Consider the following 23761-nt stretch of genomic DNA (forward strand, 5'->3'; position numbering starts at 1 on the left):
ATATGCTAATTATGCGGGATGATGATGTATGCTTGAGATTCGAATGTAGCGATGCTGAGGATAATATGATGCGATGCAATGTGATGTTGGGAGAGTTGAAGGTGTAGTGTGATATCAATGATTAGTCAGCGAAAGTGAAAGTCAAAGAGAGCAATAGTGATATATATCCTTTGAAGGGATATGATTGCGTTGTTATCGTTGTACTGATGTAGGTTGTTGTCGACCAAAGGTTGATGTTAGGTATCGTTGTTATATTATGGGTATAGTTCAAGAGGACAAAGGAGATGGGTATATGGATACTCACCAGACATATATAATTATTTGCTTGGGTCACGACTAATGGCTACAGAACACAAAAGAAGCGATCGAATATTTTTCGTACCTTGTGAGTGAGACGAATGTCGGATGTGTTTGGTTTGCCAATTCCAATCGAGATTTGATATTCAGGAATACCAATGACAAGTATTGTTATACTCGAGGTAATGGGATGACAAATGATCTTTCCAAGACCCTATCTGATTGCTGTGTTGTAAAGGAACAAGAAGATGAAGAAGAAGGATCTATCATTGACACCTTGAAGAATGATTGGGTTTGGTATGTCGTACAACCGGCGTCCGGTTACAGGCAATCCGTTCCCTTCCTGCGCTTTCGAGGTATGACAGCTGCTTGCTGCCCTGTCCGCTTCGTATATCCGTTTATGCCGAATTGCGGATGCAGTCTGTGCAACGTCTCGAGAGGGTACGAGGGGTACGATGTGATTCGGACTTCGTTTAATACTCTACAGCTGTTTGATTGTTTGATTGCCTTCTTGGCCGCTGAACAGATGATTGATAGCTTTGATCCGCGGGTGGATATGGACAGAAAGGACGGTACAGATGGTACTGGAACGAGGTGGAAGTAGCTAGAAGGGTGGGTGCACGGATACGGGATGGGATGGAATGGAGTGGAAGAGATGATGGATGATGGATGATGGGGAAGGATAAGATTGCTGATGACCAGATAGAGAGATACGCATGAAACGGTGAAAGGCAAAGTGCGAATACAGGCGGTCCTCGTACAGAGATTAGTCATTCCATCCGTACGCTCTGGACACGAGTTATACCTCTGGGCTTACTCAGGCACCGTACACTGCTTGGTAGTTTCTTCAGGGTATACTAGCTGTACTCTACGACAAGCGTTACGGTAAGATCGGACCTGCTCGCATTATTTCGCCTCGCGCGATCCAGGTTTCCCCTTGTTCTCGGAGCATTTTTAAAGATAGTTGGGTTCGACTAATGCCCCTGATCACCCCTTATTCCGTCACTTGGTGTTCAGCTGTTGCTGACCAGTGGACTGCTCAAAATTAAATTGTCCGAGTACGAGGTGTCCGAGCGGGCCTTGTCCTCATGGTCATCGCTGTCTTGAACGCAAGGTTTATCTCCCCTTGCCTTCCGTTGGGTCAAGGCTGTGTAGCACATGTTCTATGGGGGTCCATACAGAGAGGAAGCAAAGAGAAACAGAACTTTCATCTTCGCTTGATGACCAAAAGAGAAGAGTGGGTATGTCCTTTATGGCATGTTCCGGCCGAGGTTTGGGGTGTATCTGCGAGTATGTATGCATCTTTGCTCCTCTAGATGTCTGCTCCTCCCCAAAGAAAAAAGGAACAGGACTGATTCCAGATAAAATTTTATGAGGCCCGCCTCTGTCGGTAGCACGTACTTCGAAAAATTGAGTCTTCTGAACTGTTCTGCTGTAGCAATTCGGCTCATCGTAGTGGTCAGATGCAATGAACGCCATTATCATTTGTGCATTCTTCTTCTTCTCCTCTTACTCGTACACATCACACACCAGTTCAGCTTCGTACGTAAAAGTCCCCTATCGAACATGACCGCTATGGATGGACAAGGAGTAAGCTATCCGCAATCGGACATTATTAACCGAAGATTCGAGCTATCGGAGATCTTCGCCTTTACATCTTTACGGTATGTTTCTCCTTGGTGCGAAGTTATCCTATCCTTAATCAAAAGGTTTTTCGCTGCTCGGGCACGAGTATCGAAAAGAGGTTTACTTGTATTATGCATGCTGGAATACGCCAGAAGGACCTATTGGCAGCGAAGGGTGGTAGACCTGCTGCCAATGACGGCGGCCGTTTTGCAAAGAGGTATACAATATGACCAGTCCATCCGAAGCTGTTGGGCACTCTCAACGGAACCGGATATCAATTTGGGACATCCACATAACTGTAAATACATCTCGTGGTGTTGGACGAAACGTTTCCTGATGTCTCACCATGGACCGGCTAAGGACGCATGATTCAGTTGACGTGGTCCTAAATTTAGGGGAGAACGAAGGAATGTTTGGCAACAAGGGAAAGTGGCAGATGACCTCGCAGGTAGTCAGGTTGATAAGCCTGATAGAATTGACTACATACCTCCCTCCTCACATAAAACAGAAGGAAGCGAAAGATTACTATGTCGCTTCTTAACGTCTGATGATCACCACATCATCAATTCAGCTAATGAGGAAGTCGAGGAACCGCAAGATCAATAGTCTGATGTGACTGCTTCATGAGGCAGTGAGTTAATCCAAGAATATACCTTCTTCGAGCTTCTACTAACATCACGAATGTTCGACTAATTGGACTCTATCAGATGAGGCATCATCGATGAATCCTTCAGTATGCATCATATCACAGCGCAGATTTACCGATCAATCAGAGGCGTGTGTACGCGATACACAGCACACACAACAGAAAGCACGTTTTGATGGTGAATATATCGTACTGGTCTTGCTATTTTTACATCACTGTGCATATACTATAGGCTTCTTCGCCTCCCCATTACACTCATGATTATATTGCGTACTTCAATTTCTCCACCCTGACAGCTCACTAGCTATCTCTTCCTATCTTACAATACCACATTTCTCGTCGAGTCGGTCACATCATGCCATTGTTAGACAAAGTTGAAAAGCTCAAGAAGTCTTCCAGTAAGTCCTAGCTCAACAGGTATCGCCGTGGAGAATCAAAGCTGATGTGACCTCTTCTTCATCATTCTCAAAGAAGCTAAAACGGCTGGGCAATACGCTCAGCAAGCTCGAAATGAGGAGAGAATCATGAGATTACGAGGTGGATGTTGTTCAACAAGAGGTGTGAGTGGACTATACTGTATTACCCTATGAACATGCTGGGATATCACTAATGATGACTCATATTCATTCCCAAAGATCGAGTAAGTCAGAATGATCAACTCCATATCTCCGTGTCAGACAGCTTGACACCATTATGTAGGAAGTCATCGCCATCCGATGGCACCCCACGAGTAGAAGGGGGTATCGAATCAGCAGGCAGATCGGGTGATAGAGGCGAAGGAGGTGGTGAAATTGGTGGTGACGATGGTGCTGATCCTGCTCCCGCTCCCCATCCTGAGCACAATCACAGTCATACTCATCACTCCCATGGCGGCACACATGATCATGGACTAGGTGGATCTCACTCCCATACTCAACTTGCGGCATCGACTCACGATCACGGTACCACTTCTCATAGTCTTCATGATCATTCGTCCTCTTCTGCTTTTGGTGGAGGAGGGGCATTCAGTTCGTCTTCGGCTGGAGGAATGGGAGGTGGGATGGGAGGGATGTGATGTATTTCGACAGCTGAAGTAATGGTAAGAGTCAAGCTTAGGTTTTGTATATCAGCTCAATGCACTGTATTACACACTACTGTTGATGGTACAGAGGGGAACGAACAAGTCACATCAATCAATCATTTGCCATGTATAGCGATACCATCACCATCATCATCATCATCCAGGTCACGGGTAAAACGTGGATATCATCATACTTCAATACAATGAAGGCTTCTGCTCAACAACGATCATTCTGTTTTGATTTATCACACATGTGAACAACAAACACGAGTCGACTTCCACGTCGTATGCAGACCAACCAATCATCCATAAATCGATACCCTTCCTCAATTCAACAAACTGTACTTTACTCATCTCAACCTTGAACGATATTCAGAATGAAATACAAACTCTTCAGCAAAAGCACCAACATCAGCGTTACTGATACAGCCAGTAAGTTGATCCATCAAACCTTATTCATCATGAAACGCGGCCAAAATTCAAATTCACAGAGTCGACGGTTTTCTCTCTTTCTGATCAAAGGGATACATGTACAATAGCTCAAAACAGAACCGAAAGTAGAAGTGCTGGATATCATGTCAAGTCCACTAATTTGGTTTTGAGAATCAGAGGTGGATGCTGTTCGACCAGAGGAGTGAGTACCGTAGCTTTCTGTATTTTTCTCTCATTACGGTTCGAAATGCTGAATCTTGATGTCATCCTCACCGGTTTTAAATTGAGTATGTAACTCTTCCTTTTTCTTACTCCTATAAGTATCTACCTTACACCACTCGTTCTGCTCGCGCTGATCTTTTATTCCTCGGTATGCGCAGATGGGGTAATCAAGGTCAAGATACCTCCCGAGGCCGATCTTCTCGATCCCGATCTGGGAATTGCGGTGGAGGGGGGGGAGGGTCTTCGGGTGGTGATGGAGGTGGTGGAGGCTGCGGGGGAGGAGGAGGAGGAGGTGGTGGTGGTGGTGGTAATGGAGGTGGATAGGAAAGAAGGAGTAGTCCATGTCTGAGTTGGATTAAATATGATCAATAAAAAGACGATTCCTTGAGTTTGAATCATGCGACATGTCATGCCATGTACACTTCAAGTTATTTCATATATCAATCATACCATAGATATCAGTACTGATTGACGGAGCCTGGTTCGAGCTTAATCATGATCTTATTCACCCTCACTAATGAGGAATAGTGCTGTGCGGCTGTACTCAAGTCAAAGGAGGAGTATTGTATTGCTCTTCGATCACCGAATCAGTGATGATGAGCAGAGCAAGACAAGATCAGCCGATTCGCGATTATGAGCAGCACAACTGGTAGTATAATGTGATTGCCAACTGAACACTTTTGACCAGTACTGTTGTCTGATCAAATCCAGATGCCATCTTTGTATCTGTCTATAACAATGTAACATCCCGAATATTTCCTTTAACTCACTGCATATACCAAAACACCTTTTCATTCTATATCGCTTTATTACTCTTACCTCTTCTTTTCCTAAACTTCTTAAACAGATTACTAGCCGCCAACAAGATCGCTGATGATCCAACGACGGCACCGAATATACCGAAAGGTATAGAATCGAATGTCCCACTTGATCTCAAAGTCGAGTTACCACTCTGTACAAAGTGCTTGGAACTACCACTACTCCCACTACTGATTAACGGTGTAGTTCCCGATAGGATGTTTTGGACTTTGATGAATATAGATTCGATGATAGGTTTATTATCGTCCTATTACATTCATACCGAAAGATAAATGTTAGCTCGAGTGATCAGTGCGTCAATCTGATTGAAGGGGATACGATATGGTGGAAAACCGAAACAACAAATCTTGTCATTCAGAAACCACAAGGATACAAGACAGCGTATGTCGTATGTCGTAAAATAAATCGACTCACAGCACCTTTCTTCAACCTCCCGCTCAACCCTTCGAAATCTAATTTCAATCCATCAAAGTTCTTTTTCACTTTCCTACTATTCTGCTCTAAAGCTTCCAACTTGTTTGATAATTCATCTATATCCCTATTTCCTGAGCTCGTTAGTTTCTTTTTCTGCTTGTTCTCCGCGGTGATCTCATGTTCGTGCTTATACACTGGTACTGCAAAGTCTTCCTCGTTAATTGGGTTGGTAATCTTTTCAATCTTGTCATTGATTATGTCCATTGCTGAAGTGAGGGCGAATTGGTATGATACTAATGCTTCGGCTATTCTCGCGTCCTACGATCATTACAAAGGTCAGCTCAATAGTTCAAATGATCAAAGTATCATATCGTGAAGAATCACGATAGATCCTTCAATATCTAATCACTCACGAAAGCAGCCTGCACTACGGGATCTGACGAATCTCCAGAAGCAGCCCTAGCAGCTATAGCTTGAGATGAATCCCGGAATCTCCACGGTTTGTATGGTTTCCCATTCTCATCAGGCATGTTCACGCAGATGACTAAGCGAGAGCAAGAAGAAAACCATCAGTCTCCATTTTTCGTCCTTCGTCGCATTCGGATGCATAACCAAACTCACTATGCTGTACTTCGCCATTCACAAAATCATCTTGGAAAGTACCCTTTGCACTACCCCTATTGATCAAGAACGCAGTGGGTTTACCATTCTCAGGAGCCTTGGGACACCTAGCTCCATTGACACCTCTAAATTTCGCATCGTCATGAACGGTGTTTCGTAATACAGTGAAACTTGTTGCAGACGATACAACGATACCATAACCGAAATGATCACCTTCCAAGTAATTGTCCGTGACTGATCCTGAGTGAACGGTAGACTCCGTATCGTCCGACCATGTCGATGGACCGATGACTATGCCGCCTGTGAAAAATCGACCAAATGCGTGAAGATGGTTGTGATGGACATTTACGAGCATGTAGTCGCCTTGCCATGGGTCATAGTCGACCAAATTTATTCCTGCGAATAGAGTGGTATGTTAGGAGGACTGTTTGATCGAGTATGGAGGAAGATAGGGACTTCCACTGAAGAAGACAACACACCTCCTAGAACTACCCTGGTCCTAGAGTAGATATCATTATTCCTCACTTCACTTCCTGCCGAACCGAAGAGCACGATCGCACCATCTGTGGTATCATATACGATCTGTCATACAAGATTAGATGGTAATTTCCTCATGACAGCATACACTCACATTCTTTTCCACTAGTGAATCTTTACAAGCCAAACTTATACCATCCGATCTGGGATTACCAAAAGGAGGTTCCAGTTCATTTTGCCCATCATAGTCGTCATCCCATTCCTCACCACAGGGGCCCTGTCATCAAACCAGACTCGTTCAGCTACATTTCTCTGTAGGACTGTCATGAATGTTTAAGTCGTAACTGACAATCTCGTTATTTATGACTTTACCGTACCTGCATTGTTTCCTATCACCTTCACGGAAATGTAACGCGCTCCATCCTCTTTTTTTTTGAATTCATCATTAGTAAGGACTCAAAGCGTATCACCGGACTAGACTGATCTCACCTCGGTTCATACAATTTACAATCCCTCACAACCTGTCTCTCAGCATTTCCAACTTCGATCAATGCATCACCCTTCGGTATCCTCAGTAGCTGAGGTCTATTCCCGTCTACTATTAGTGATTTGATAGTAGCGTAAGAACATTGTTGACAGTCGGCCCTGCAAAAAACAAATAAGCATCAGCCTCCGACGGTGTCCCCTCCACGTTAAGGACCTTAAGCGCTGTGGTGTGGAAGTACCCACCTGATAGCGGCAGATTGATCTGGACCTTCCACAATCAGCATCGCCCTATTCAACCCCTTTTCATCATTCTCGGTCGTTAGAGTCTGCTTCTCAGCGGTGAAAAGGATAGAAGAATTGAGTCGATGAACTGATCCGGAACACAGTGTGACGGTCGTTCCTGCTCCTCCTGTATGTGCGGGTGACATTCAGTCAGCTGCAAATGAATAGTCAACGAGACAAATCGACTCACCCCTTGAGAATGCAGCGTTGATAGGTTCCTCGTTACCTGATGGTATACATGTCCTGGCGGTCTGAGGTCGCTGTATGTCCTGAGCCGAAGAGAGGAGGGGTAAGAGGAAAACGGATATGGAAAGGGACAAGATGAGCATCTTGAGGAAGGGTTATATCTTCATCGATCCGATCCTATTCATAAGATGTTGAGATAATCAGAAGTAAAGCTAGAAGAGTCTGTTGTTATTCTGACTGCCCCGTATAATTCTTGTCCTATAGACGCGTTGGGATTCAGCTAACAGCAGGAATGAGGGATTCAGGGATAATCAACTACTACTCGAGTATGATTCAGGAACAATTATTTCTAATCTCTCGACCAAAGGGAACCAATTTTTTCCATCAAATCTTGAGATACGGTACGAATAGCATCCATCGTTCCGCTAAGAACTGAACTGTTCTTCATCAGTAATCATATCTCCAAGTGTATACCCTGTTCATACAGCACATCAAGCCAACGAGCGCCCGTCCCCAATGTCAGGTATGTAGCCCGACCGCAGAATACGTATCTCACGAGTACGCAGCTGATTCTGTGAATTATCATAAGGAAACAATGAAGCAGGCCCATCAACCTCCGTCCCCTCTTTCCCCTCAGGAGGGAACGACAGTGGAATCCCCGTGCAACCATCAAAAATAGCCAAGAACGCCAGGCTGCCTGCTACCATGATCAACCCTTCTGGACAGGTTCAGAAGTCGCAGAAGAAGAATTCGAAGAATAAACAGGTATCGAAGAAGCAGAAAGCAAGGAATGAAAAGGGAAAAGAAAGGGCGATAGAGTTGAGTGAGAAATTGGGCAACAAAGTGAAGGAGAGAGAGGAGAAAAAGGTGAGTTTAGACAATTGTGCAGAACCAACATCCAAAATAGTAGACATCGGTCCTAGGGATCACAAAAGTCTCCCTCCTCAAGTCTGGAGGGATGATGAATGCCTACATCCCCTCGATCTAGAAGGAATCCCTTTGATCTTCGGAATGGTCTCTTCTACTTTGCTTGGCATTGTAGAATGCTGACTATACATTCATTCAATTCACAGGCAAAGAGACAGAGAGCCAAGAAGGCATGGGAGTGAGCGTGAATCGAGTTATAGTAGGACACTCGGGGAAGTACCTCTAGACCATGTAACATATTGTATGTATCATCGTGTATCTGTCTCAAGCATCAATTGATCATTGGGGATATTGGCAAGATCGGATTCAAACTCATCAAACGCCATCTAAAAATCATAAACTGTGTGATACGAACCAAAGACACTCATCAATAGGTCACTCTTAGAACAAAGCTGATGTCTGATCAACGTTTTTGATGCCTATTCCAGACAATCCATGTCTAAGGCAAGCAGGCAAGATCACTAATAGATAGTTTGATGAAACTTGAGAATCTTCACTGATACTCGTGCTTATTCAACTTGAAACACCTATCAACCCACGCACAGACATAACACACCAAAAAAAAAAAAGACAGGCTGCGAATACCGCCGGCATCAGCGTAACAAACAACACACGTTGAAGCAACTCGCCATACTTGACTTTATACCATCCTTTAGACTGACAGACCAACGCAGATCCAGACCAGTTACCCATCAGATACCCACTCACCATCAAAACGTTTGATAAGGCTTATACCCACAAGACAACAAACGTTTACGGCTACGAGCGAATAGGGAGAACTCGGAGGTAGATCAAGAGAAACAACGGTATATATAGATAACCTATCTCGAAGGGACGGTCAGATTCAATTCCTCTTCGATGAGAGATCAGTCAACATCAAAACACCAATACTGAAATCAATACTTACTCAAGATCGTATCCAGCTCATCACAGGTCAAACGAAAAAATGGGTATATTCGATTCTATCAGAAGGAGATCATCTTCTTTCAAAGGTGAGTGATAAATCAGTCAGTTTTGCCACCCGTTCGACTTCTTTGCTATCCTATTGTTAATGTTTGACACTACTTATCACTGATTGTTATACTGGATTTTAGACACTTCATCTATCCGACCTACCAGATCAAGGACGACCAACACCACATCAACAGGCTATTCAACAAGATATTCTTCTGCCCCTACGTGAGTGTCACATTGTCCAGTTCATCCTTTCTCCTTTACGACTAGTATAACATTGCAATATACCTATAAATATATAGATATACAAATTGAAAGGAGGATAAACTGATCCTTCACTAATTACTACCTCAGCTCACGATGTCCTTCTCCAATCTCACGTACTCGCTCTGACGAACTCTCATCAATCATCTCCCGATCAGTCCAATACCCAAATCCAACTTCGACTCCTTCTCCCGGAGAATCTAATTCCAGTCAAAGCATAGATCTGGGGTTAGCAAGGATTAAATTCAACTTCTCTTCTTTATCTATCAAGCTCAAATCTCATAAACAACTTGACCTCAATCTCAATCAAGATGAAAAGAAAAAAGGTGGACCTGAAGGATTCCGATCATTCGTTCAAAATGCCAAAAATCAAAATCCAGATTACAGAAAAGAAAAATTGAAAATTATGAAACCTGTTTCTTCTAAAGATGGGTTCGGGTGGTTGATGGATAGGAAAAGGAATGATAGGGTTGATGAATGATGAATGAGTCGGTGACAAACACTGTTCATCCATTCATACAATATGTGATTAAAAGGTTGAAAGGGTCAATTGATAGATAAACTGTGTTGTAACACACTTTCTTTCGACATTATAGAATAATATGTATATTGGACGAAACGTTTACGGAGTACATATAGATATATACGATGCTATTAGGTCTTTCGATAGAGAAACGAAGAAATGCATGAATGATCTCGACATATCTACTGCAATCGTATGGCTTAAACCCATGAACAAGCGAATTAATAGGAATCCATCCGGTTTGCTTCAAGTCAACATTGACGGATGAGGAATACCCAATTGTCGAAGATGGTGATCGTAAAAACAGTAAACAACACGTTTGCATTTGACATCCGTTAAACAGAGTTACTCTCAATTATAAACTATATATATATACAATGTAAGAAACTACTTATCGTCCACTATCACCCCACCAATATCCAATCCATCTGAGGATCTATGGATCTGAGGATCTAAGCAATCCTTTTTCCATAAATCTTGATATAATCTGTATCTGGTTTATCTTCATCAAATCATGAATGTATGTATAAGTAGATCTATCGTGTAAACAATGCTTATACCTTGATTGCCATCCACTCTCCTTCAATTCACTTTTCATCATGTTTTCGTAAAAAATCAGAAACGTAAAAATCGCCATTAAGACTTAACAAATTAGCTATTCTAGGATGAACTTCGACGTGGAATGTATCCCATGGGAAAGATTCGCCGTCTGTTGTCGGAAATCAGAACGATAAACTTTGTCAGTTCAACCGACAATCGATATAGGATAGATCAAAAGAAGAATGACTTGCCTATTGTGAAGATCGGTTGGTTCGCTTTATCTAGATTCTCAACTATGAATGCTGATACTATATATCATGATATCATATCATATCAGTATGTGTCATAGGATAAACAAGATAGATAGGTAGGTAGTTCAGGCTGAAAACTTACCCTTGTAGTAATGTTGACATTCCAGCCAATACGCTTCACCTTTCTCTGCACCCGTTATAGCATTCGCCATCATCATCCTCGGGACGATCGATTGGACTACCACGTCGATCAGACCGTCGCCTGAGATGGAGACGGGCCATTGCATCAGATCTCGGGCGACCCAGGGCATCATACCGGCGCTGTGAAAGATCAAGCTTAGTTAGCGAAAGCCCTTCAGCAGGACGATCGCACGTTGTGGGAGCTTGATGTACGGTGGCCATATAGCGAAGCAGTGATGGGTAAAAGACTCAATTCACTCACTAGAAATACAATAAGCCTTCTCCATCTATCCAGTCTCCCTTCTTCACTGTATTCTGTATGTTGATACTGTTCCCACCGTTGACAGTTGAACTCCTGTTACCCCTTAGAGAACCTTTCGATGATCTTTTGAGGGTTGATGTGGGTAAAGCAACAGAACTATCGATCGTTATCCATGTCGAATCAGGTTCTAGGGGTTTAGCATCCGGTATAGGTCCATGATCAGGTACGTATTCTTTCTCTGCTACTTCTGCTCTACTTGCCCCTGCGACCATGTCGTTTGTATCTGTACTTCCATTCCCCACTCCATTCGCATGTCCATCTTCAGCTGAAGGAGTTTTCGCTCCATCCCCCTCACTCTTCCTACTTCCGATATTGCCACTGACGCTCAACCCATTCATCCCCTCTACTAAAGGATTCGTACCCCCACCCCACACTTTATCATCTTTTACAAGTCGCTGTTTCACCCTATCCCTAGCTTTCCTAGCCATGGATATTTTATCGTCTTCAACAACTTTCAGATGTATCTTCGTTTTACAATTCTTGTTATTCACTATACCCCTGAGGAAGCCATATAAGAATCTATTATCGCCCATCCACCTTAAGTGCTCGGTGCCGATGTCGAGATCTACCATCAGTCCGAGGGCGGTGGACAGGAAGCAGAATCTTCGTTGTTGAGAGGGAAGGAAGAGAACGGAACATAGGTCGATAGGAAGCGTTTGGCCTGTAAGTCGGTAGAAACACAAATCAGTAACGGAAAGGATAGGTGACTCTAGTATGATAGATGGCTTTATTGTTTCTGGTACTTATACTGACCTTTCAGGATGTTTAGCGTTGCTAGGGGTATGTTGAATGTATCCTTCACACCGAACAAATTCGTACAGACAGCATTGGCGGAACCTATCGAGATCATACAGTGAATTACACATGTTAGCTCGAAAGGGAGATTGTGTAGGAAGAGAAGCTGCCAGTAATGTCAAGGAACACATACCCGTCGGTATAGGTGCGATAGGGATCTTTAACGCTTTCTTAGCATCTGATCTTGATGCTAGACCATTCAAGACTTCGTATACTAGTCCATCACCCGATGCGGTCGCGATGACGCTGAACGGTTCGTCAATCAGTCCCAGCCCTCCCATGTGTATAGTAAACAAGCAGTTACTCCTTCGATTGAATACTCACTCATAATCTAGTTCAATCGAATTTGTGATTTCTTCAGCATGCAATCTATGTGTCGTTTCTGAAGTCCCTCCATTCGTCCATTAGCTATACCTCATTTCCGATTGGGTGTTAGTTGACCTACCTCTCAGATCTACCTGACATTCTGCAGCTTGTAAGATCGGTAATACGATATCGTGAACTATGCCTTTCGCTTTCCCTTTACCTCCCACTGGGTTGACAAGTAACAAGACTTTCTTATTTCGTTTTATGGCTACATCCGGCGGAGTATATCATCAGCTTTGGTTGATGATCAATTGCTAATTCCGGATTCGAATTTCTGATTCATGCCCATCCCCATAGACTCACAGACCTCACGCTCCTCCATCATGAGCCATACCCGTACCATTGAGAATCATCTTACTCACCTCTATAAGCCAATCCCATGGTATTCTCACACCACTCCTCAGCCTCAGGTACGTTTATAGGCTCGACTAGTACATGCAATTTCGTTAATTTCAAGGATGTCGAAATCCCACTTGGATTTCCTAGAGTGTGTAAATCCAATCTTCGATTTTGACCTGAACCTTTTCCTTTGTCGTTGGATAGTTTGGCTAGAAGGAAGTTCCGTATAGGTGTAGACAAGAGTCTTTTCGGTGCTGTCCCATAGATCCCACAAAATATCAGTCCCATTCAGCCTGAGATGAGAGAGGTCAAACTTACGTCTACCATCTCTTGATAATTGAAGGACATCCAATCTACCATCTTCGACGGTCAACAAACCCCTCTTGTCGTTGTGCAGGATCACGGGTAAGTCCTGATGTCTTAATATGGCTGCCATGTTGGATGATACCCTCTGTAAGGAGATACAATGGCGATGGCAGGGGGACTAAGGAAGGGCAGGTGTTATATGTTGGATAATATAACTTATATCTCCCTACGACTAATGGTCATCTCGGTCACCGTCCACCGCGTAAAGCCGGAGATGATCATAGCGGATCTCGGTGATCATGGCGAGATTATGATTAAATCATGATATCATCACTTTTCAACGAGTTTAGGGCACCCCGCTGATAAGGACCAACATCAATACTGTTTCTGCTCATCAACATCTTCTAAAGCACTCATCAGGCCCTCATAATACCATCTCAAGAAGACTGCGAGTCAACGATGAGATGTCCAACCAACATGACTCCTCAGCAGTAACACCACATCGGCCCAATATACCGAGCAAGATATCATCCGGATCAGGATCATTCGCAATCTCCCTTCCCGCCTCATCCAGTCAAGATGTCACTCCATCTTCATCATCATCTACCAAAGCTCGATTCTCCACTCTATCCGCTGCATACCCTCTTAAACTTCTCACTCCATCCGCACTGCCTTCTCAACCTTCCAGTCTAGGTATACTATACACACTAGCCTATGGAGGTGGATTAGTATCAGGTGATCTAATATCTCTACGGGGTGAAGTAGGACAGGGATGTGGGTTAGTGATGTGGACACAGGGAAGTACGAAAGTCTACAAGAAACGTCCAGGTATAAGACCCAAATCGTCCAATACCAAAATACAAGGGGAAATGACCAAACAACGTCTACATGTTACTATTCAAACCGACGGTATGTTGTTACTGTTGCCAGATTCGATAAGTCCATTTTCCAAATCGAAATATACCCAACATCAACGATTCGTCTTGCCATCCGATTGTACCGGATCAGCCCTGATTCTAGATTGGGTAAACTCCGGTAGAGGTCTGCAAGATCAACAGAAAGAAACCGAGATATGGTCAATGGATTATTACGATTCGACGAACGAGGTTTATATGGGCGATGAATTGCTCATGAGAGAAAGGATGGTATTAGACAACCAACATTCAATCACCACCACGGGAGACTCAGAACCTCGGATGGCGAAAAGTCTCGCACCGTACCATGTATATTCGACTATACTCTTTATAGGTCCTAAATTCGAAAAGCTTACAGAATACCTTAAATTCAAATCGAATAATACTAGACAATATCAGTTGAAATCCCCACAGGAACTTATATGGTCTTATAGCGAGACTGATCAGAAGTTTATGGCAGGTGTGATTAGGATTGCATCAGTAGAGATCGAACAGACTAGAACATGGTTGAGAGAGGTATTGGAGTTTGCGGGCATCAAGGATTTGGTGGGTGAAGGAATATGGCCTAGATGCCTGTAAGAAGAGAAGAGGTGTACGTCTATAAAGGAGATATAGATGGGATTGTAATGATAGAAGGACAGGTTCTTTTATATACCTTGCATATACATACAACCATATAGAAAGAGGGTATACCCAGAAATGTATAATATCATAAAAAACATGTCAAACCGATTCCAAAGGAAAGATGAAACCATTTACTGGAGTATTAAGTAAACATCACCTAAATTTGCCCAACTTGAGCCGAAGTCTCTACGAAATCACTCGCACTCGTCTTATCGATCACCACTATATTACTGACTTTCTGCGAATCGAATATCACACCGTAAAACTTATCCGCTTGAGCCAACATCTCAGATTTGAAAGTGGTAGTGATGAATTGAGCTTTTGATGACAAGTCATGGATCATACCTGATATCATCGATCGTTAGCTGAAGACCCAGTCGATGGTAGTGAATAACTCACTAGCAACGGCAGTCCTATATTGAGCATCTAAGTTTGCGTCAATCTCGTCGAAAAGATAGAACGGCGCAGGATCACATTTCTGGATGGAAAAGACCAATGCGAGAGCGACGAGCGATTTTTGTCCACCTGATAGTTGCTGGATACGTTGTCCTTCATCTGCTTTAGAGTTGAACGAGACCTGAGAGAATGGTTCAGTCAGTTGTAGTTCATCATGCAGCCCGGCACGTTCAACTCACCCTGATAGATACACCAGTATAATTATCAATCTCAGACTTCTCTCGACCAACAGGTCCAGACTCCTCTGATTCTTCGTCCTACACATACATAGTACACATCAATAAGTTAATGACACACTGCATCTACATGTGAACTATAACTTACGATGTACCCTTCGATCCTCTTCTGCATGACCAACTCCCCTCTACCAGCAGGAACCAATTTCTCAAAAACTTCTTCGAAATACCTTGAGACCTGCTTGAAAGTCCTTTCGATAGCTTCGTCCTTACGTTGATCAAGTGTAACAATGAGTTCTTCTATCTTTTCAGCAGATTCATCCAATTCTTCTCTTCTAGCTAAAAGTTCGTCTCGCTGTTTCGTGAAATTGTTGTATTGCTCAAAGGCTTTCTTGTTGACGTGGGCGTATTTCTTCAATCCTTCGGTGACCTTATGTAATCGTTTGACGATCTGCACAACCATGGAATCAGCTAATCTCAATCGTTCCAATTGAGGATGACTCCAACACCCACCTTGTTAGGACTCTGATCAATGTACTTAGAGAAAGCCTCTTCTGGCAATACACCCAAATCTCTGATCTTGTTATTACATTCCTCCCTTCTGTTGATCAAGGTCTGTCTCTTGGTGAGATACCTCTCAGCATTCTTCTGAACTCTCATGATAGCACGGGTATTTTCAAGTTGCTCCGACTGGACTTTATCAAGGTTCTCCGTCAATTTTGCGATCTCAGATGTAAGTTCTTCGATTCGATTTTCGCTCTCTGTATGATACCACAGTGACGAAAAGTTAGCTCAAAAACTGACCGCGGTCCAACCAAAAGAGCTGGCCCACCTGTCACTTGTTCACTAAGATCTTCGATTGATCTTATGAGATTTCTCAGTTCCGCATTTCTCAATTCCACTTCACCAGCTTGCAGAACACCACTTCCAGCATCACCTTCCATCTGGTCCAGTCTCGCTCTGAGTTCCTCTCGTCTCCTTCGTAAGCTCTCGGCCAACTCGATCTCGAGTCTATTTCGTTCACCGGTGACCTATCCAGAAACGATGAGCTACTTCGATCAATGCCCTGTGACGATTCAGCTCACCTTAGTCCTAGCCTGAGTAGCTTCCAACAAAGCTTTCTTCTGTTCCTCGGCGTCCTGAGTCAACTCCTCCAATTGAGTAACCTCTTCATCCGTTAATCTTTGTCTCATTGGTGTCCTCAACTCTTCCTCATAAGATGCTCTCTTCGATCTTGCATCCCTCAATTCACCTTCGGCGTCTTCTAAAGCCTGTTCCAATTTGTTTACTCTTTCCTTCGCACCCTCCTCATCACGAGCCGTCAAATCTCGTTGCGTTGCTAACACATTCCTACCATCCACGCTTTGTTTTCGTTTAGCTTCTAACACCTGGATTTGACCCATCGCTCTGGAGATATCCTGCTCAAGCTTGGCAATACCTTCTTTCACTTCTCGATGTCGTTCGGAATCAGTTTCGTAGGTAGTTCGCCATTTCTTAGCTGCTTTGACTGCATCTAGACGTGATCTTCTGACATCGTGATAACCACCGGTCAAAGCACCTTTTCGATCGACTCGATCACCTTCGATAGTCACCGCGTTGAGATTGTGACTTCGGGTGTATTGAGCAGCTGTTTGGAGATCCTCGCAGATGATAGTTCGACCGAATACCTGTTTTTTTTTGCAAGAGTCAGCTGATATCTGCATATCTTGCCAGCTCGTTGGACGCACCTGCTCAAATGCCATGATATACTGTCTATCGAATTGAATTTTCTGGATCATCGGTAAAGCGTCGTTCGCCTTGGGATAGATTACCTGTTGGCTTTTCAATCGGTTGAGCGGCATGAAGGTGACTCGTCCACTTTTCTCGCGGTTCATCACTTCAAGCAGTTTGGTTACGGTATCGTCGTTATCAACGACGACATGAAACAAACTGTGAGATGAACAGTTAGCAATCGATGTAATGGGAATCAATAGCGATACCGAATCTTACCTGTTTCCCGCTGTTACTTCGACCGCCGTCTTGTATTTATCTGAAACCTCAAAAAGTTCATATAGAGGTCCATAAACACCATCAAAATTCAATCGCTTGGCAATCGTTCGGACAGCTCGAAGCCCGTTGCTTGTGTCCTATTTCGACAAGCTCAGCCTCATGCGGTCATTCGATATATCGCACTAACCTTATCCATCATCCCCAAAATGGACCTTTCAGCCGAATCCATCTCACTCTTAGCGTTAGATACAGTTTGACCAAGCTTGCCGTCTTCTCGCCATAACTCCCTACCAACAGCGTATCAGCTTGGTCATCTGCAAAATTAGCATGAGGTGTATACATACTTTCGTCTTTCCTGCATGCCGTCCAAATCACCTCTCAGCGTAGTGACTTCTTCAGCCATCTTCCTCAAATTTTCTCTTCTCTCAACTTCTTGTCTACCTCGTTCTCGAGATCGAGCCATGACCTCTGTGAGTTGATCTTTCGCATTTTCCACATCGGTTCTCAAGGAATCTACTCGTCTTTGCTGGTCGGTCTCATAATCTCTGAGCGACTGAATTTCACCTTGCAAGTATCGGTCTCTAGCTGCTTTAGTGGCGAATTGTTGAGCTCGACCTTGCTTGGCGAAAAGAACTGCAAGTTTAGATTGGGTAGTTTCAAGACTACACCATTCTTCAGCTTCGTGCGAGTGAGTAAAGTAAGTACGAAGACGATGACTTACGTTTCCCTCGCTTGTCTTTCCTCGGCTATCCTTCTCTCAGCATCTGCAATGAGTTCATCCAATCTTTCGCTCGCTTCTTCGATCCTCTCTTCCAAAGATCGCAATTCTTCTGCGACTTCAGCTCTTCTTTGCTCTCCCGCTTCTCCAGCTGTAGTGAAATCAGCAATGACACACTCGATCTCCGTTCGAGCCCGGACGAGATCGGCCATTTCCGCTTCGTACTGCCTGAGAGCAAGTTGAGTGGTAGATAAGGCATGTTTAGCAGTTGTGAGAGATTCTTCGTATTTCTGCAAGAGTCCATTTGTCAGCTACAAGCACAGATTCACCTAAGGAGAAGTTACATTTGGGTAGCTTACTTGAACTTGTTCCTCCTTCTCGTTGAACTCTTTCCTCTTAGTATTGGAATTATGAATATCTTCCCTTCTTTCCTCTTCGACCTACTCAAGCCAAGTTAGCTAAGATCATCGCCAAGACAAGGGAAGCTCACCTTATCAAGAGCAACCGTAACATCCTCCAAATCTCTCTGATGTAAGGCATATTCCAAACATCTTCTCTCCCTATCTTTCTCCTGATAATCCTTCAGATCTTGCTTTTCCTCATCCAACTCATTCAACCTATCTTCGATCGTCACTAAGATCTCCGCAATCTTATCCCTTTTCGTATCCGTCTCTTCCATCAATCTCGTCGATTCTGCTCTCTTCTGCTCATACACTTCTGTTCCCGCTACATCTTTCAATAATCTCAATCGCTCTTTATCCGTCATGTTGGTTAAATGAGTGATCTAACGAATGTATTAACCAAAATCAGTCGGGATCGATGGTTATGTAGAGGCAGGAAGGACTCTTACTCTTCCTTGAGGTACGATATAGTAGGGATTCGATTTGGAAAACCCTGCAGCTTCCAGTAATTGATCCACCTCTGACCTACTTGCACTCTTTCGGTCCAAGGAATATTCATCTTTCTTCAGACCGATCGTTCGTCGGAGAACTAGTTCTGATCGACCAGTTGGGAAACGTCCATCAGAGTCTAAATAAATGAGGAATCAGTTGGGATCGTTCCTGCTTTTGGCGAAAGGGCAATTTCAACTAACTATCAAAGACGATCTCGACATAAGCTGAAAGAGTAGTAGTGGTAGATGTTCCTTCATGCAGCAGGCGCTGTCTTTCCTCCCTGTTCATCTTGGTATACTGATCGGAAAGTACGAATCGGATGGCTACAACAACGGTGAGCCTGTCTGCTGATACTTGATGATGCATGATCCGATCTGAAAGCTAGCAGATGGAACTCACCTGAGAAGAAATTCGACTTTCCACTTCCATTTCGTCCTACCACTACATTGTGTGCTGGTCTGTTTGAGGTGAACAGTCAGCTGTATATGGCTTGCAGAGATGCACATAGAGGAGCTCACGAGAATGGATCAACAGCCACTTGATCTCGATAGGACTTGAAGCCTACACACATAGTTGTAAGTCTGAGTCTGTTGAAGGAAGGAAGAAGCCAGGAAAGAACATACCCTGAATCGTTATGGTTTTGATGTACTGTTAAATACACACGGTCAGCTTACCTGCTGTCGTCGGTAATTAGTCCAGCTGCTCACCATATTGGGACGCTACAGCTCCACCCGATCAGGAGGTAGTGAGATATCGGAGATGTTGACGAGGAGACAAGTGAGTAACAAGGAGGAAGGAGGAAAGTAATGTTGAGTCCAGTTGGTGATCAAACGCGTCGGATGGTAAATCGCCTGTTGCACTAGCAGTCCACTCAACCTCATGTTCGTCTACCCGCGTCAACCAAGTCGTTACGTAACTCACTGCTATTCCGGGCCTCCACATTTCACTGCTCGATCAGATAGATTCAGTCCACAGTGTGGTTGAGTGGATGAAGAATGTTGAATCCCCCTCTTGTCCGGTCTATCAGCTTATATCATTCAGCACATCTTGCAAATTCGGCGACAGGTGTACCTTCAAGATGGACGAAGATGAAGTAGCTTCCATTCTGGGAGAGTGAGCTGCTTTCTAAGATGATTCTGTCGATCCAGCTCATTTGTGATCTTATCATTCCTAGGACGAGTACCAATAATCCACCTTCTCGACCTGGAGTACCTAGACGAGGAGAGAATAGGGAGTTTGATACATATTTTGACGGAACTACAGCGGAGTATGACCCTTCAGAAGTAGACTTCCAAGAGCTGCGAAGGTAAGCTACCATTGTATGATTCAAGGACTATTAGCTGATACGTTTTGATCCATCTGGCGCTATAGAGCTGCTTGGGCGACTTGGCGAACCAGACCTCCTGCTGCTTTAGGGGGGAGCAGTAGCAATAGAGTAGAAGAAGAGGACGATGAGCTAGCTCGGTGAGTCTTAGCTCTCGATGTTTATCCTTTCTAGCTGGAGCTCAGCTGAGAAATACTTAGCGTGTTGGCACTTTCCGCTCAAGAGCATTTCTCCCGAACGAATTCTCGTCAACCCTCCGTTGTGGTAGATGATGACGACGAAGATGAGGAACTGAAAAGAGCTATAGCGATGTCTGAAGAAGATGCTAGAGCACCAAAGAGGAGAAAGAGAGAAGAGACGCCGGAAGAGGAGAGGCGTATGCTTGCAGAGTACGTGTCTATTTCCCGCGGTAGCATTTTGTCCTATCTCCTCTGTCCACCTATGCGCGCATCAAAGGCTCTTTATCTGCTTTAATCCTCGAGGATACGCTCCGGCGTTGTGTTATCATTGTCATCCATCCTTTTTGGAACTGCTCAAATCAGCTTGAAATTTTGTCCAAACGGCGAATATGTTCATCAGTAGGATTGTATCACTTTGACGTCTGGGAGATTTCAACAGCTGTCGTGCATCTTCTCAATCTTGTTATGCTCAAGCTGATCATAATAATAGAGCTATGGCGGCTTCACTTGCAGAATCCGAACCTGGTCCTTCGAACAGCTCAACCCAAGAATCACAAGCCTCGACCATCGCATCCACCCGATCTTCCACAGCGTCTACTTCCACACTCGTTGCTGTCCCTTCTACAGAAACCGTCAAGGCGCCAGTACTCAAAATAGGTGGTCAGGTGATTGATCGAGCTCAGTTAGAAAGAGAAAGACGAGAAAGACAAGCAGCACGTCAAGCTGCCCTGTCAGGTACTTCGACTCCAATCACTGTCACTCCCACCCCGAACCCCACGTCTACGTCCATGCCTATAGCTGGTCCATCAAGAATAGCAGGCATGTCTTCAATTATCTCTTCGGTATCAAGTGCCGGTCCATCGACATCTCGAGCTAGTCAAAGCTCATCAGTTCATCCTCTTCAGTCTTCCGGCCCGTTCCCCAGCGATTCTGCGGGAGAATATTATCCGAATGGTGAATTGAGGCATGTAGCTTTGAAGATTGGTAGTCCTACTACGGAAAGGACATTTTCACCTGCACAAATAGTTGGTAATGTAAGTCAGCTGATATTCTTGTTCGGCAGAGATAAAGAGTAGCTGATCCCTGAAGAGTAGCATTCGCAAATATCTCTGATCATCATGTCATCTTTCGTGATTGACGATCAATGGGTAATGGACAAGAATATCTTACCTCCACCCGAAGAAGTGCCTACTATCGTAGTTCGCCCTCATCCGAAAGATAAACCGGAGTATAACGGTAGGATCCAATTACATCCAAATGGCGAGATGTGGGTTTATCCGAAGATGACGACGGGCTTTGGGTGAGTGATACCTTCACCAGATGGAATAAAGATGAGCGAGTGGGTGAAATCGATTATCTAATGAATCGTTGATTGAACAGGAGTGCGCATATGAAGTACTTTTGGGTGAGCCTTCATGTCTGCTAGATCTCGACGATAGAATATACACTGAAGAGTTGATGTTACACATTGCCAGATCTTTTATAAGACGGGTAGGTTGCGAGTGGTGATCTCAACAGCAAATATGGTAGATTACGACTGGGAAGTGATCGAGAACGTGAGCCTGCCCTCTTTGTACCATCCAATACGTGAAATGAACTAGCTCATCATACCAAAACAATGATAGACAATATTCGTCCAAGATTTCTTACCTTTACCGAAACGATGTCCACTCCGAAGCGACCTCACAACCCACGATTTCCCTCTACAATTCGCTCATCTCTTCACTCACACACGTATACATACGGCTTTGCGAAGCTTGATACGGGCCCATCCTAATGGCTCACAGATCCCCTTCACACCGGAGGATGACTTTGGTGATCTGGCGAAGTACGATTGGAGTAAAGTGAAAGTCAGGCTGGTCCTTAGCATACCGGGGACTTATACGGGCTACGAACAGATTAATAGATTTGGGATAAGTAGATTGGGTAAAGTGTTGAATGAGGAAGGCTGGATACCTAAGTCGGGTGAACAGTTGGATGTGGAATTTCAAGTGAGCTTTTTAGCTAGTCTTGAAATTTCTGTTCAATGATTCTCAATAGCTGATTGGCCGAGCTGTTCTTTTGTTTAGGGATCTTCCTTAGGAACATACAGCTTAGAATGGTTCTCGAAGTTCCACTCTTTCATCTCTGGTAAAACCGCTCAACAGATATCGAATAGATCGAGACCTAACGCATGGCCTGAGATCAGAATCTTGTTCCCTACTTTGGCTAACGTGGAAGCGACCCAACTTGGCAAAGAAGGAGGAGGGACTATGTTTTGCGGGAAGGCTTTCAACAACGTCACGAGGGATTTGTTCAGGGATAGTAGGAGTAAGAGAGGAGGGGTTCTGATGCATACTAAGGTGAGCTGTCCATTTACAGTATATAACAGCTCAACCATAGATGACAATTATCGGCTGACCTGTTCTACCGCTGGTCCATGCAGATGCTCATCGCTACGTTCGAACCTGAAGAGAACAAATTGGGTCTTGATAAGTCATCGACTCCAACTAAATCAACCAAAAGGAAAGTGGATGAATTGAAAGATGATGTTGGAGGTTGGATTTATGTAGGAAGTCATAACTTCTCTCCTTCAGCTTGGGTATGTTTTGCGTGTTTCTCCTCCAGTTAAAAGCTGTCCATTGCTTGCCTATAAGCTGGTGAATGAAAAGCTGACTAAGAGTTTGGGGCCATTTAGGGTAATGTCGAATTCAAGAAGGACCCACCTACGTTGAACATCAGGAATTACGAGATTGGAATCGTATTCCCACTTGGTACGTATTCATTCGTTGATTTATCACCCGGCAAGTCTCAGACGAGACTGAATCTGTGATGGTCATTATGATTATAGATCGAGACAAGGCGCAAGCTCAGGCCGACAAGGTCGCGCCGTACGTCAGACCTGCCAAGAGGTATACTGCGGGTGATGTTCCATGGGTGAGTCCGCTACCTTTCTTGTTAGAAATCTTAGATAAGCTGATGGAGTTTTGCTTCGCTGTGGTAGAACCAGTATGCTCATCGAGGATGATAGAGAGCTCTGATCCCGATCGTAAGATTGAATACGGTATTCGGGATTGAAGATGATATGTACATATATATATATATATATATGATCATCACTTGTAACTGTACAATAACTTGAGTCTCGTCTTGTATGCATTTCATGCCATGTAC

The 23761-nt window shown here is 44.0% G+C and overlaps 9 protein-coding genes across 9 annotated transcripts; 6 read left to right on the forward strand and 3 right to left on the reverse strand.

The window, feature by feature from the left end:
* Nucleotides 1-2924: 2924 nt before the first annotated feature.
* L199_003951 (uncharacterized protein) lies at nt 2925-3623 on the forward strand (the record flags this gene model as incomplete). The annotated part of the gene is made up of 3 exons (XM_064889679.1): nt 2925-2967; nt 3041-3133; nt 3205-3623. 3 exons carry the CDS (start codon nt 2925-2927, stop codon nt 3621-3623), a joined length of 555 nt encoding a protein of 184 aa, XP_064745751.1.
* Nucleotides 3624-4006: 383 nt separating this feature from the next.
* Nucleotides 4007-4607, forward strand: L199_003952 (uncharacterized protein; the record flags this gene model as incomplete). The annotated part of the gene is made up of 3 exons (XM_064889680.1): nt 4007-4061; nt 4239-4263; nt 4442-4607. 3 exons carry the CDS (start codon nt 4007-4009, stop codon nt 4605-4607), a joined length of 246 nt encoding a protein of 81 aa, XP_064745752.1.
* Nucleotides 4608-5079: 472 nt separating this feature from the next.
* Nucleotides 5080-7711, reverse strand: L199_003953 (uncharacterized protein; the record flags this gene model as incomplete). Its single annotated transcript, XM_064889681.1, has 10 exons — nt 5080-5349; nt 5517-5834; nt 5930-6060; nt 6138-6533; nt 6617-6719; nt 6769-6891; nt 6964-7039; nt 7104-7259; nt 7344-7509; nt 7573-7711. 10 exons carry the CDS (start codon nt 7709-7711, stop codon nt 5080-5082), a joined length of 1878 nt encoding a protein of 625 aa, XP_064745753.1.
* Nucleotides 7712-8084: 373 nt separating this feature from the next.
* L199_003954 (uncharacterized protein) lies at nt 8085-8677 on the forward strand (the record flags this gene model as incomplete). Its single annotated transcript, XM_064889682.1, has 3 exons — nt 8085-8091; nt 8158-8435; nt 8642-8677. The coding sequence occupies 3 exons, from the start codon at nt 8085-8087 to the stop codon at nt 8675-8677; spliced, it is 321 nt and encodes a 106-aa protein (XP_064745754.1).
* Nucleotides 8678-9441: 764 nt separating this feature from the next.
* Nucleotides 9442-10194, forward strand: L199_003955 (uncharacterized protein; the record flags this gene model as incomplete). Its single annotated transcript, XM_064889683.1, has 3 exons — nt 9442-9487; nt 9590-9674; nt 9804-10194. The coding sequence occupies 3 exons, from the start codon at nt 9442-9444 to the stop codon at nt 10192-10194; spliced, it is 522 nt and encodes a 173-aa protein (XP_064745755.1).
* Nucleotides 10195-10823: 629 nt separating this feature from the next.
* L199_003956 (uncharacterized protein) lies at nt 10824-13465 on the reverse strand (the record flags this gene model as incomplete). Its single annotated transcript, XM_064889684.1, has 10 exons — nt 10824-10945; nt 11028-11084; nt 11170-11348; nt 11470-12190; nt 12283-12366; nt 12458-12570; nt 12649-12706; nt 12770-12898; nt 13053-13283; nt 13348-13465. The coding sequence occupies 10 exons, from the start codon at nt 13463-13465 to the stop codon at nt 10824-10826; spliced, it is 1812 nt and encodes a 603-aa protein (XP_064745756.1).
* Nucleotides 13466-13799: 334 nt separating this feature from the next.
* Nucleotides 13800-14828, forward strand: L199_003957 (uncharacterized protein; the record flags this gene model as incomplete). The annotated part of the gene is made up of 1 exon (XM_064889685.1): nt 13800-14828. One exon carries the CDS (start codon nt 13800-13802, stop codon nt 14826-14828), a length of 1029 nt encoding a protein of 342 aa, XP_064745757.1.
* Nucleotides 14829-15030: 202 nt separating this feature from the next.
* L199_003958 (uncharacterized protein) lies at nt 15031-20047 on the reverse strand (the record flags this gene model as incomplete). The annotated part of the gene is made up of 21 exons (XM_064889686.1): nt 15031-15218; nt 15273-15450; nt 15509-15586; nt 15654-15956; nt 16019-16266; nt 16338-16536; nt 16591-17172; nt 17233-17434; nt 17495-17631; nt 17682-17781; nt 17839-18156; nt 18216-18502; nt 18572-18652; nt 18703-18996; nt 19063-19241; nt 19306-19428; nt 19505-19563; nt 19624-19666; nt 19729-19753; nt 19813-19824; nt 20027-20047. 21 exons carry the CDS (start codon nt 20045-20047, stop codon nt 15031-15033), a joined length of 3657 nt encoding a protein of 1218 aa, XP_064745758.1.
* A 136-nt stretch (nt 20048-20183) lies between these two features.
* Nucleotides 20184-23615, forward strand: L199_003959 (uncharacterized protein; the record flags this gene model as incomplete). Its single annotated transcript, XM_064889687.1, has 14 exons — nt 20184-20218; nt 20280-20411; nt 20477-20569; nt 20630-20818; nt 21099-21642; nt 21703-21908; nt 21989-22013; nt 22084-22164; nt 22234-22599; nt 22678-22950; nt 23034-23189; nt 23286-23361; nt 23439-23524; nt 23592-23615. The coding sequence occupies 14 exons, from the start codon at nt 20184-20186 to the stop codon at nt 23613-23615; spliced, it is 2286 nt and encodes a 761-aa protein (XP_064745759.1).
* Between the last annotated feature and the right edge of the window lie 146 nt (nt 23616-23761).

This window comes from Kwoniella botswanensis, chromosome 1 (assembly GCF_036426115.1).
Source record: "Kwoniella botswanensis chromosome 1, complete sequence".
NCBI classification, from domain to species: Eukaryota; Fungi; Basidiomycota; class Tremellomycetes; order Tremellales; family Cryptococcaceae; genus Kwoniella; species Kwoniella botswanensis.